This window comes from Miniopterus natalensis, chromosome 10 (genome assembly GCF_054644295.1).
Source record: "Miniopterus natalensis isolate mMinNat1 chromosome 10, mMinNat1.hap1, whole genome shotgun sequence".
Classification (NCBI taxonomy): Eukaryota; Metazoa; Chordata; class Mammalia; order Chiroptera; family Miniopteridae; genus Miniopterus; species Miniopterus natalensis.
Genome location: NC_142090.1, coordinates 38,373,597 through 38,387,710, shown reverse-complemented (window position 1 = coordinate 38,387,710; position 14,114 = coordinate 38,373,597). Strand labels below are relative to the sequence as shown.

At 36.5% G+C, this 14,114-nt stretch overlaps 1 protein-coding gene across 3 annotated transcripts in view; it reads left to right on the top strand.

Annotated features, from left to right (window-relative positions):
* SUGCT (succinyl-CoA:glutarate-CoA transferase) overlaps positions 1-14,114 on the top strand; it is an 841,499-nt gene that overhangs the window by 340,642 nt on the left and 486,743 nt on the right. For all 3 annotated transcript variants that reach the window (XM_016207271.2, XM_087821075.1, XM_016207275.2), the window contains exon 11: positions 9,388-9,485. In XM_016207271.2, coding sequence (XP_016062757.1) covers positions 9,388-9,485 — 98 coding nt within the window. The remainder of the gene's footprint in view (positions 1-9,387; positions 9,486-14,114) is intronic.

Below are 14,114 nucleotides of genomic sequence, written 5' to 3'. Positions count from 1 at the left end.
GTACCTCTAAACTGGCAAGAAGTTTACAAGTTTTTCCCTCCAGTGTGAAAATGGACAGAGTGAAACCTGGAAGTGGGCACCAGGGAAAAGAGTTGAGCTCCAGGAACTGCTCTGCATTCTGGGCTTGAGGAGCATGAAAGTGAACTCTAATGTCAGAGAGAGTTTAGAAATCTGCCATTTTTTTCTCCTTTCCATTTTCTCAAACCCCAACTCCCAAGCATTCCTGTAGTGGTAGTAGTAGATGAACAGAAGCCAAGACTCAGAAGAAGGGAACCTTTTTTCTTCATCACTGAGCAGTGACCCCAAAATAGAGGAGTGAATGCTTGTTCTCTGGCCTCCCACTTGGCCTGTGCCCTGAAAGTGAGGCAACCGAAGGGGAGCTTCAGGGAATTGAGAAGAGATTGCAGAGAGGGAAGAGCTTTGGATGGCAATCCTTTAAGTTATTTGTGAAGTCCTGCACTCATCCTTGAGCTATGTATACACTGATCTGATCCTAATCAACACACCAAAGATGTTGAGAACTTAGTTAACAGACTACTGCCCAGGCTGCAGCTTGACCATTAAGTGGGACACATGTGGTACAGTTTGAGTAAAACTTCAGAGGCTTTGAAAACTGAACCAACACTAGAACCAAAGCATACCAAAGGTCAGTTGGAACTTGCAGCCTGGACCTAACCAGGTGAACTGCTTACAGAAAACAAGAATAACAAAATTTTTCTGTAGGATTTAAATAAGACCCAGAGACTTGTAATGTATTATTCAAAAAGTCCAGGACACCATTCAAAATTACTTAGTATACGAAGAACCAGAGCTTGCACAAGAAAAGACAATCAATAAATGTCAATGACAAAATGATACAGATGTTGGAATTAATTTGCAAAAACTTTAAAATAGCCCTGCCAGTGTGGCTCAGTGGTTGAGCATTAACCTATGATCCAGGAGATGGGAGTTTGATTCCTGGTCAGGGCACATGCCTGGCTTGCAGGCTCGAACCCCAGGGTGGGTCATGCAGGAGGCAGCTGATCAATGACTCTCTCATCATTGATGTTCCTATCTCTCTCTCTCCTTCTCCCTTCCTCTTTCTGAAATCAATAAAGACATATTTTAAAAAAAGAAAAGGAAAGGAAAAAAAACCCAAATTTAAAATAGCTATTAGAAAAATGCTTCAACAAGCATCGGAGTCACTGTTGATATAAATGAAAAAGTAGGTGATCTGTCGCAAGATGGCAGTATAGGAAAACCCTGAACTCACCTTCTCCCGTAAACACATCGAATCCACACTTATAGACAGAGAAATCCCCACTGAAGAACTGGGCTGATGGAACACCTTCTGCATAGCAAATGAGAGAGAGATGACATACAAAAAGTTTTGGAAAGACACAGGTAACATGGGAAACCCACCCCCAATGCAGTGACTGGCAATAGGGAGGGATCACTGAAGGGCCCACACACAGACTTGTCCAGTCTGGGGCACAGCAAAAAAAAACAGTGGTTTAGAAGGCACCTAGATTATATGGGAAGCAAATTCATATACTAACCCTAGAACATTTGCCAAACAGGAAGGGAACTGTGGGAACTGTCTCTGATGTCAGCGGCACTGAAGACCACCATTTGTTTTGTTGCCACTCCACCTTGATTTCATGGGCACAAACATAATCCAGAAGCTTTAGGCAGCTGGCTAAGGCTGCCCCTGTGTGCCCCAGACCCCATGCCCACACCAGCTCTGTGGCTGGTCCCCGAACTCCCCTTGGTGCATGTCCCCTTTAACTATAGCTCAAGCCTCTGTGCAGCTTTTCCCCTAGACTTACTGAAGCCTCAGCTGCTCCAACTACAGCTCCAACTGACCTGCCAAAGACACCTGGTACATGCAGTTTACAAAGGGGAAGCTCCTACTCAAGGCCACTTCTTAGTTACCAGGAGAGGTTGCTGTTTTCTTTAATTTGAAGAAACAAACACAGAGAGATAGTCAAAATGAGGAGACAGAGAAACAAATGAAAGAACAGGACAAAAACTCAGAAAAAGAACTAAATGAAATGGAGATAAGCAATCTACCAAATGAAGAGTTCAAAACATTGGATATAAAAATGCTCAACAAACTCAGGATAACAATAGATGAACTCAGTAAAAACTTCAATAAAGAGACAGAAAATATTTTAGAAAGAACCAATAAGGACTGAAGAAGAATATAATAACTGAAATGCAAAATGCTCTAGAGGAAATCAATAGTAGATTAGATGATGCATAAGACTGAATCAGTGACCTGGAAAACAAGGTAGTGGAAATCACACAATCAGAGATAGTTTAAGGGACCTTAGGAACAGTACCAAACAAGCATTCCAACATTTGCATCATAGGGATACCAAAAGGAGAGGAGAGAAAGGGACAGAAAACCTATTTGAAGTAATAATGCCTGAAAACTTCCCTAACCTGGAGTAGGAAAAAAACATTCAAGTTCAGGAAGCACAGAGAGTCCCAAACAAGGTGAACCCAAAAAGGTCCACACCAAGACACATTATAATTAAAATTCCAAAGGTTATTAGCAGTATGTGTATAAAAAGATCACATAAGGTGAATGAGAGCCGTTTGATCCCTTATTTGCTTAATAAGTTGTAAAATGATGGTCTTGTAAAGTAGGCAGTAGTCTAACCATGGTGCTATTTTAAGCTGGCTTGTTAAACACAGATCTAAGCCTAGTATGTCAATAAAGCAAATACTTATTTGCTTCTTTTACTAAAAAAAAAAAAAAAAAGATAAAGGGAGAATCTTAAAAGCAGCAAGATAAAAGCAGTAGATTATGTACAAGGAGGATCCCATAAAACTGTCAGGAGATTTTTCAGCAGAAACATTGTAGTCTGTAAGAGAATGGCACAATATATTCAAAGTGATGAAAGGGGAAAACACCTACAACTAACTATATTCTACCCAGCAGCGTTATCATTTAGAGTTGAGGGAGAGATAGAGAGTTGTAAAGGCAAGCAAAAGCTAAATGAGTTCATCACCATCAAACCAGCATTACATGAAATGTTAAAGGGACTCCTTCAAGCAGAAAAGGCCAGAACTACAAATAAGAAAAGAAAGGAATGGGAAAAAAAAAATTCACTGATAAGGGCCATTTAGTAAAGGTAGTAATATATCAATCAATTGTAAAGCTAGTATGAAAGTTAAAAAATAAAAGTAAGGGCATACGCAACTCCATGCCCTAGCTGGCTTGGCTCAGTGGTTAGAGTGTCAGCCCAAGGACTGAGGAGTCCTGGGTTCTATTTCTGTGCCTCCGTTGCAAGCTTGATCCCCAGCCCTGGTCAGGGCACATGCGGGTGGCAACCAATCGATGTGTCTCTCTCACATTGATGTTTCTCTCTCTTTCTCTTCCACTCTCTCTGAAAAGCAATGGAAAAAATATCTTCAGGTGAGGATTAAAAAAATAATAAAAATAAATTTAAAAGAACTTACACAACTCCAGTAATAAATTAAGGGGTACATACAAGATATAAAATATGATGTCAAAAGCATAAAAGTGGGGTTGAGAAAAAATGTAGTGCTTATAGGATGCATTTGAATGTAAGTGACCATCAACTTAAAATAGACCGTTATAAATATAGCTTGTTATATATGAATCTCATGGTAACCACAAACCAAAAACCTCTAATAGATACACAGAAAATAAAGACAAAGGAGTCCAAACACATCACTGAAGTAAGCCATCAATGTACATGAAAAGAGAGCAAGAGAAGAAGAATGGAAAAGAGAGGAACTACAAAAACAACTGGAAAACAATTAATAAAATGGCAATAAGTACACACCTAACCATAATTAATCTAAATGTAAATGGAATAAATGATCCAATCAAAATACATAGTGTGCCTACAAGAGACTCACTTCAGACTGAAAGTTACACAGACATAATAAAGAAAAGGGGTGGAAAAAGATATCTCATGCAAATAAAAACAAAAAGAAAACTGGGGTAGCAATCCTTCTACTAGATAAAATAGACTTTAAAATAAAGACTGTAACAAGAGATAAAGAAGAGCATTACGTAATGATAAAGGCATCAATCCATCAAACTGGTGTAACACTTGTAAACATGTATGCTTCCAACCTAGGAGCACTTAAATACATAAAGCAAATATTAACAGACATAAAGACAGATTGACACTTATAACAATAACAAGGAACTTTAACACTCCACTTAAAATCAATAAGGAGACAGTGGCTTTAAATGACACAGTAGATCAGGTGGAATTAATAGATATATCAGAACATTTCTCCCCAAACCAACATATTCTTTTTAAGTGCACATGAAACATTTTCCAGTTTAGATCATATGTTAAGCAACAAAACAAGTATCAGTAGATATAAAAAAAATGAAATTGTATCAAGCATCTTCTTGGATCACAGCAGTGTGAAACTAGAAATCAATTACAAGAAGAAAACAGGGAAAAACACAGAGAAGTGGAGGCTAAATAGTGTGCTACTATGGGTTAATGAAGAAATTAAGGAGGAAATAAAAAAAATATCTTGAGACAAAAGAAAATGGAAACACAATGATCCAAAAGCTTTGGGACACAGCAAAAGCAGTTCTAAGAGGGAAATTTATAGTGATGCAGGCCTACCTCAAAAAACTTACAAGAAAAATCTCAAATAAACTACGTAACCTTATACCTAAAAGAACTAGAAAAAGGACAAGGCCCAAAGTGAGTATGAGGAAAGAAGAAGAATAAAAGCAGAAATAAATGAAATAGAGACTTAAAAATAGAAAAGATCAATGAAACTAAGAGCTTGTTCTTTGAAAAATAAACAAAATTAATCAACCAATGAATGTATAAGTAAGTGGAACAACAAATCTCTCTCTCAATCTCCACCCCCCCCCCCCCCGGCACATACACAATGCTCTCTCTCTCTCCCTTCTCTGAAATCAATAAATTGAAAAAAGATAAACAAAATTGAGAAATTTTTAGCCAGACTCATCAAGAAAAAGAGAGGGCATAAATAAATAAATTCAGAAATGAGAGAAGTGGCTTTCAACACTACAGAAATACAAAGGATTATGAGAATACTATGACCAATTATACTCCAACAAATTGGACAACCTAATAGCAATGGGTAAGTTCCTAGAAACAAAATCTTCCAAGATTGAATCAGAAATAAATTTAAAAATCTGAACAGATCAATTATTAGAAAAGAAGTTGAAATAGTAATAAAAAAACTTCTAACAAACAAAAGTTTGTGATCAGATGGCTTTACTGGAGAATTTACCAAACATTCAAAGGTGAATTAATAGCTATCCTTGTAAAACTATTCCAAAAAATTTTTGAAGAGGAAAAAATTTCAGAGTTATTCTACAATACCAGCATTACCTCGATACAAAAACCATACAAAAACATTATAAAAACAGAAAATTATAGGCCAATATCCCTCATGAACATATATGCAAAACTCCTCAACAAAATATTAAAAACCAAATTAAGCAATACATTAAAAGAATGATACCCAACAATCATGTAGGATTTATTCCAGGAATACAAGGATGGTTCATTATCTGAAAATCAATTAACATGATTCAGCACATAAACAGAATGAAGGACAAAATTTAACATTTATTTGTGATAAATACTTTGAACAAATGTGTATAGAAGAAACGTAGCTCAACATAATAAAGGCCATATAGGGCAGAGTCACAGCTAATATAATACTATATCACACTCAGTAGTAAAAAGCTGGAAGTTTTTTCTCTAAGACCAGGTTTAAGACAAAGATGCATACTCTGACCATTATTTTTTTTTAAATTTATCTTTATTATTGAAAGTATTACAGATGTTTCCTTTTTCCGCCATTGATCCCTTCTACCCTGCACCCACCCCTTGCCTCAGGCATATATAGCCAGTAAATCTATGACAAGGGAGGCAAAAATATACAGTGGGGAAAAGACAATCTCTTCAAAATTTGTGTTGGTAAAACTGGACAGACACATCCAAAAAACATGAAACTAGGTCACTTTCTTATACCATATACAAAAATAAACCCAAAATGGATTAAAGTCTTGAATGTAAGCCCTAAACCATAATTTTTTTAAAAATATTTTTTATTGATTTCAGGGAGTGGAAGGGAGAGGGGGAGAGAGGTAGAAACATCAATGATGAGAGTCATTGATCAGTTGCCTCCTGCACACACCCTTCTGGGAATTGAGTCCGCAACCTGGGCATGTGCCTTGACCAGGAATCAAACCTTGGTCTCCTGGATTATAGGTTGATGCTCAACCGCTGAGCCAAGCTGGCTGGGCTAAACTGTAAAATTCTTGACAGAAAACATAGGCAGTATACACTTTGACATTGGTCTTAGCAATCATATTTTTGGATATGGCTCCTTGGGTGAAGACAAGAAAGTAAAAAAAGCAAATGGGACTGCATCAAACTAATAAGCTTTTGAACAGTGAAGGAAAGCTTTAACAAGATGAAAAGCCAATGTACTGAATGGGAGAAGTTGTTTGAAAATGATATAACTAATAAGGGGTTAATATCCAAAACATATATAGATGTCATACAACCCAACATAAAAAAAAATCCAAAGAAAAAAATTAAGAGAGGCCCTGAATAGACATTTCTCTAAAGAGGACATACAGATGGCCAATAGACATATGAAAAGATGATCAGTATTACTAATCTTCAGGGAAATGGAAATTAAAATCACAATGAGATATTACCTCATTTGCCAGAATAGTTGTAATCAGAAATACAACATATTTGCTCCATTGTATGCTCTTGTTCCCTTTGTCAAATATTAATTGACTATAATGGCATGGGTCGATTTCTGGGGTCTCTGTTCTGTTCCATTGATCTATATGATTGTTGTTGTACCAATACCAGGCTATTTTTATTACAGTGGTTTTGTAGTATAGTTTGATATCCTGTATAGTGATCCCTCCAACTCTGTTCTTCTTTCTCAAGATTACTGAAGCTAGTTAGGGTCTTTGTTGGTTCCATATAAGTTTTTGGAATATTTGTCCTAGTTCTGTGAAATATGCTGTTGGTATTTTAATAGGAATGTTGCTGAATCTATAGATTGCTTTGGGTAGTATGGACATTTTAATGATGTTAATTCTTCCAATCCATGAATATGGTATATTCTTCCACTTGTTTGTATTTTCCTCTATTTCTTTTTTCAGTGTCCTGTAGTTTTCTGAGTACAGGTTTTTAAAATTCTTGGTCAAGTGCCCATCAGTAGATGAGTGGATAAAAAAGCTGTGGAACATTTACATCATGGAATTCTATGCAGCTGTAAAAAAGAAGGATCTCTTACCCTTTGGGACAGCATTGATGGACCTAGAGAGTATTATGCTAAGTGAAATAAGCCAGTCAGAGAAAGACAAGTACCACATGATCTCATATGTGGAATCTAAGGAACAAAATTGATGAACAAGATATGATCACAGACCTGGAAGCACGGAACAGACTGATGGATCTCAGAGGGAAGGTGGGAAGGAGGGTGGGAAGAGATTAACCAAAGAACTTATAAGCATATATGAACGCCCCATGGACACAGACAATGGACAGGCGGGGGCCTGGGGAGTGGTGGGAGATGGATGGAGGAGTGTAAGAGGGAGAAATGGGGGACATCTGTAATACCCTCAACAATAAAAAATGCCATAATAATAAAAAAGACAACATATAACAAGTGCTGATGAGGATGTCGAGAAAAGGGAACCCTTGTGCACTGTTGATAGGATTGTACCTGGAGCAGCCACTATGGAAAACAGTATGGAGATTCCTCAAAACAATTAAAAATAGAATTACCGTATGACCCAGATATTTCTCTCCTCAGTATTTAGTTGAAGAAAACAAAAACACTAATTCAAAAATATATGTTTAAAAATATATATACATTGCAGCATTATTTACAATAGCCAAGACATGGAAGCAACCCAAGTGCCCATCAATAGATGAGTGGATAAAAAAGATGTTGTACATATACAAAATGGAATACAACTTGGCCATATAAAAGAATGAAATCTTACAGCATGTATGGACATATTTGGGCTATATTATTTTGTGGTATATTCTCTCTATTCCCACTTTCCTGAGGGTTTATATCATAAATGGGTACTGGATTTTTGTCAAATGCTTTTCTGTACCTTTTGATATGATCATATGATTTTTATCTTTCATTTTGTTAATGTGGTGTATCATATTAATTAATTTGCTGATATACCAACTTTGCATCCCAGGAAAAGATCTCACTTGATCGTGGTGTATGATATTTTTAATTTATTGATGAAGTAAGTTTGCTAATATTTTGTTGAGGATTTTTGCATCTACATTCAAGAGGGATACTGGCCAATCATTTTCTGTCTTTGTAGTGTCTTTATTTGGTTTTAGAATAGGGCAGTGCTGGTGTTATAAAATGAGCTTGTGAGTCTTCTCTACTCTTGAATTTTTTGGAATAGTTTTAGTTACTTTTTCTTTGTAAGATGATTAATGGATTGATTTTATTTATACTGTGGGAAGCAATATGAAACCATTGAATGTTTATATTTAAAGCAAATACATTAATAGATGTAGTGAAGGTTTCTGTAGGCTACATGCCCTGACCCTAGTCTATAAATGCTCCTGACTTTCCAACACAACTGCCAAACTCTTCTCCACATATTGTTTTTAAAACATCCATTCCAAAACAATTAGGTACTTCTATAATGGTCTTGTTAAGATTGCAAGATATCAAATGGAACTTGGCAGATAGATTTTTTGTTTATTGAGGAGAAGCAAAGGAGGAAATATATAAAACATTTTTATTTGTTATTCCTTCAGGGAGAGATATTAAAGAAAAATAGTGAAACTTGTATTGGAAGAATATGTTTGTATTTGACATTATTTTAATGGTGAGTGTTTAGGGCAAATGCATGTGTTTGGCCTTTATTTTAGCATTTTGTACAACATCCTGGATAGGACTAGTGGGACAGATAATATTATTTATTTACATGTGGAAAAAATAAGTAAATGTATCTACAAGATATATATGTTGATTAGGGGATTTCTGTAAGTGCAGGATTGCACTTATACTGGTTCTGAAATTTAGGTCAGTTTTATCTAATTTGAATCTCCTTACGCCCTCTACACGAGACTTATTATGGGTATCTAATAACTCCTTTTTCTGTGCTCCCATATGTATGCTTAAAGTGTACTTATAAATAACAAACACAGTCACAGCAACACCCATCCTAATGGCATGATTCTTCCCTCTAGTTACCTTTGTTGCTCTATATCCCTTGTTGAGGAAAGGCTAAAGACCAGCAAGGAATGTCTTGGGGACGGAGTGGTAGGCCTTGAACACTAGTACCCATAAGCAGGTACATGAATAACTTGTGAATTATACATTAAAATTGTTTTTCTCTTTTAGATCTTGAATTTGCCTGAACTGATTGATGACTGGAAGTATAAAACTAACCGCCTTCGGGTACAGAATAGAAAAGAGCTTATTAAAATATTATCTGCACGGTAAGCTTGGATCTACTATTTATACATTCAAAAATTATGTCACTAGCATTTCTCTGGTGCCTTGTGGTGTTCTTTTTAGGCTTATTTAGATTAAGTTGAAATTTTTTTCCATTTCACACAATTGGTTAATGGGAAGATATTTTAAATCTAAGTGTTTTCTTTATTTGAATGCATTTGAAAGCATTTTAATTGTCTTCTTAGGTACTGAGTCTTAACAATGATATAAACAAGAAAGGTCACAATGTATTGATTGTTTGTGGCTTGTTGTTTGGAGTTGGAACATCATAAATACCACCACCAACAACAATAATTTGACATTATTTTTCACCTTTACTGTCTTAAACACTCTACATACCTCACCTCTCTTAACCCTTACAGTCATTCTGGAGGTAAATTTTATTATTCACCTTTTTGTGGATAAGAAAACTGAGACAAATGGAGGTTAAGTCAGGAATTTGTTGGCTTTTCTGACCCCCTTTTGTGAAGTTTTTCACGATGTTTTTAAAATGCCATATTGAGTTATGGGTCACAAAGCATTAACATTAATCATTTAGAGTATTTGATTTCCAAATTATTCCATTCATGTCAGGTTATGCTTTTGTTAAAACCTGTACCAATTTACCAAGTTTGCCCCAGAAAATGGTAGTAATTCTTAATTTTTTGTTATCAGTGTCATTTATTAATTTCTACATTTCAAAATATATAAAATAGACTGTGGTCTTTGCAGATCTAGATGCCCACTTGAACTATTCTACATGTATGGAACATTGGCGCTCATTATGCCAATAAATTATGTACTGTTGTTCAAATACCATATCTTGTGTTGTGAAAAGGCACTAGTGTTTCTATGTAGTGTGTGTGTGTGTATATATCTCAACATCCTTAGAAAATAAAATTTTGCTAATATAATTTTTACTTCTATTTCCTTTATATCTGGGGCTTTCTATAGGAGTCAACATTCATTACCTATTTGCTCTCTCCTGGATTTTAAGCACTTCCTCTCTACACTGCCTGTATCTCCTCCATGTGCCAAAAGCTCTTCAGTCAATGGGGCTCTGTGTATGGGACTGATATACGAAGAATAGGGGAATAATAATTGGGTTCCCCTTTCCTAGTCATTAGTTAAATATAACTCTGATTTTACTGCAAAGCCTAAGAGCCTTTAATCACTAACCTTTCTCCACATGAGAACTGGTCATTTATTTCTGCTTTTTGCCTCTTTGCCTCTCAAGCAGCTTTTAATTCATTTAATTCATTGATATGACTTTTTTCTTTCACACCATGTTACCAAGATTCAATAATAGGCTCTTGTGAGAACCTTATAAAAGCTCTTTAGTAATCTAAATAAATTATATCCATTCTGTGAGAAGAGCAGACCCAAGAAAAATGCAAAACTGAGTCAGATACAAGTGTAATCCTGTTATTTAGTTGCCAGCACTTCCATAACTTCAAGAACTTCGAAGTTACGTTATTGGTTTCCTAAGTCCTAAAATTTTTATTCATTGCTAAATTCTGTTATAGAATTCTGTGGTGAGAAGGCTTTTAGTAGCACTGTAACAGATTAATTTCTATTTTGTCTCTTTAAGGTGAATTATATATTATCACCTTTTTCGTACTCTTATATACACAGAAAGGGAATTTCAACATTTTGGAACTCAGAGTTCTTATGTCTTTATTTGCACTTAATGAGAATAAAGAATCAAAACAAGAAAGAGACTAGGGAGTAAGCTTAAGAGAGCCCTACTCAGACCGCAGAGAGAGAACCCTTGTTGCTCAGAGGCCAGATTTCATGTTCTCTTGTTCTAGTGTGTTGACATTTTTTGGTGCTCTCATGTGATAAGCAGATCTTCAGTCTCTTCTAGCTCATGTCTCTTCTTCTATGTAGTGAATCAAACTGTGATGACAGGGAATATTAGGATATGATTCATTCTCATTTATAAACTTGTCATTTGTTTTTCTGAACAAATGTCATTGGGTTCATTAGTGCTGTCTACTGCTCAGCTTTCAGAAGTCTCTGTTAATGTTTTTAAAATTTACCATTTTATGATTCTATGTTTTACTAATATTCAAATGTTTAGTGGCTCTCTAGCCCTCTGCTAATTATAGTATTAAATTGGGTATTTTTAGGTAGGCATCATGGTCTTCCATAATCTTACATAGCCTTTCCTTTCTCTCTTTTTCTCACTATAAGGCGCATGCTCCAGCCACACTCCCATTCAGTTTCTTTTGTTCTCTCCCTGGACTGTTTCCCAGGCTTACCATTATTCTAATACAGTCATGCTTCAAAGTTAATGCTACAGTTTCATGAAATCATCCTCAAATGTCTCTATTTGGGTTCCCAGTAGAAAAGAAGGTGTCCTTTTGTGCCTTGTATCCAGCCTATCAGTTATCAAACACAAACAGAATCCACAGGAGTTATTTTTGGGAATGATATTGCTAAAGGTATGCTCAACACATTGTTCCTTTCATTTACCAGCAATTTCAGAGCTTGTGAATCATAGACACATTAACTACCAATCACAAAAAGGAGGTAAGGTGAAAGAAAGGAGAAGAACCAGCATTTATTTGATGCCAAATGCTTACCAGAAAAGTATTATTAGTTTTTCTTTTCCGATGAAAATTCTGAGTGTAGGGAGGTTACTCTCAAGGTTAGACCCCACAATGAATAGTTAGTTAGAAAAGATATTCAAAGGGCTGTACCTTTTCACATATCATATTGTCTCCCTGAAGTGTACATAAATGTCATTGTGTCCTTGTTTGATTATTCACTCAATAAATATTTGTTAAACACAGAGGACAGAGAAGTAAATGAAACAACATAAGTTGGTGAAAATAATGCAGGGAAGGGAAATGAGGAGTGCCAAAAGTTGAGTGTAATGCTGGCTATTACATTTAGGCTGGTTAGGGCCTCTCTGATAAAGTGATATTTGTGCAGAGTCCTGAAGGAAATGAGGTTGGGATACCAGCAGATATCTTGGAGAAGCTTTCTAGGCAGTGAGCACATGGTTGGGAGTTTAAAGAGTAGCTAAGAGGACAGTGTTCCTGCAGCTCAGTGATCAAGGGTAAGAATGCGAGTAGGTGGGTCCAGAGAGAGGGTGAGGGAGGTGACAGGCAAATCATGTTGCAAAAATTATGACTTTATGATAAAGTAGTTTTTTAAACTTGTAAAAAAAGGGATTATTTTTCATCATAAAATCAGTTTGCTCATCAGAAACTTCTATTTTCTAATTAACCTACATAGGCATCTCTTTTTCCACTTCTATTGAGATATAACTGACACATACCATGTATTAATTTAACGTATACAACATAATGATTATATATGTTGATTATATATATATATTGCAAAATGATCACCACAGTAAGTTTAATTAACATCCATCCCCTCATGTAGTTACATTTTTTTTCTTGTTATGAGAATTTTTAGATCTACTCTCTTAGCAACTTTCAAATATATAATAGAGTATGGTTAACTATAGTTACCATGCTGTATATTAAATCCCCAGAACTTTTTCATCTTATAACTAGTTTTTACATTTTGACAGCTCCATGCATTTCCCCCATCCTAAAGAGATGTCTTGAAGGGAATACTCTACCTGGTAGAATTCTAAGTCTTCCAGCAACTTAGAGTCAGAAAAGTCACCCTTTTTACCTGAAGAGACTTGAAGGACTCGAGAGTTTCAATGGTATATGCTTCTCATTCATTCATTCTCTCACTCATTTATTAACAAACATTTATTGAACACCTACTATGTGTCAGTGACTATTTTGAGCATTAGGAATACTGCTTTAAAAAAAAACAAAGACAAAAGCCCTGGCCTACTGAACTTTCCTTAGAGTAATCCTACAGACTTTGTAGAAGACTTTAAAAACATGTTTTTAAGAACTTTTCCATAGAGGATCCAAGATTGCTGCAGGGTAGGTGAAAGTTACACATACCTCCTCTGGGCACCAAACTGGATTTACAGCTAAATTATAGGGCAATCAACCTGAATAGCCAACTGAAGGACAGCTGAACAGGTGCATTATATTCAAGGATTTATAGAAGAGGCTACACAGAGACTGGTAAGAAGGGCAGAGACGTGAAGAGGGCTGGCCCCGGCACCCGAGAAGTATGAGGGATATATATTAGCTGCAAAAGTCTCCCTGAGAAGTGCGGTGTCTCAACCTCATGCTGAGGACCTCCAAACCAGAGCACTACAGGTGGGAAGAGGAGCCTTCATAGCATCTGACAGTGAAAATCAATGGGGACTCTGTCCACTTGGAAGAAGAGAGAGTCTACTAGAATCCCAGATGTTCTCCTAAGGGCCATTACACAGGAGCTTGCCCTTGGGCAGTCACCTGGGGCTCTGGTAGAGGGAAGGCGACCCACAGCATATGGTGGCATGGCTCCAGAGAGAGGTCTAGAAGGTGGGTTACTGAGATCCCAGTCCTGAGTCAAAAAATACCACACTGCCTGCAGGCACCATCTCCCAGGGTTGGGAACTCCTATTCTTACAGCACCAGCTGGGGAGTAAACTAACCTATTCCTCCAAATACTGGTGACACTACCCTGACAAGCTCGAGTCCAGCAGAAAGGACTGTGGGCTGCACCCAACAGGGACCTACCTATTGATGTGCTTTTTTTCT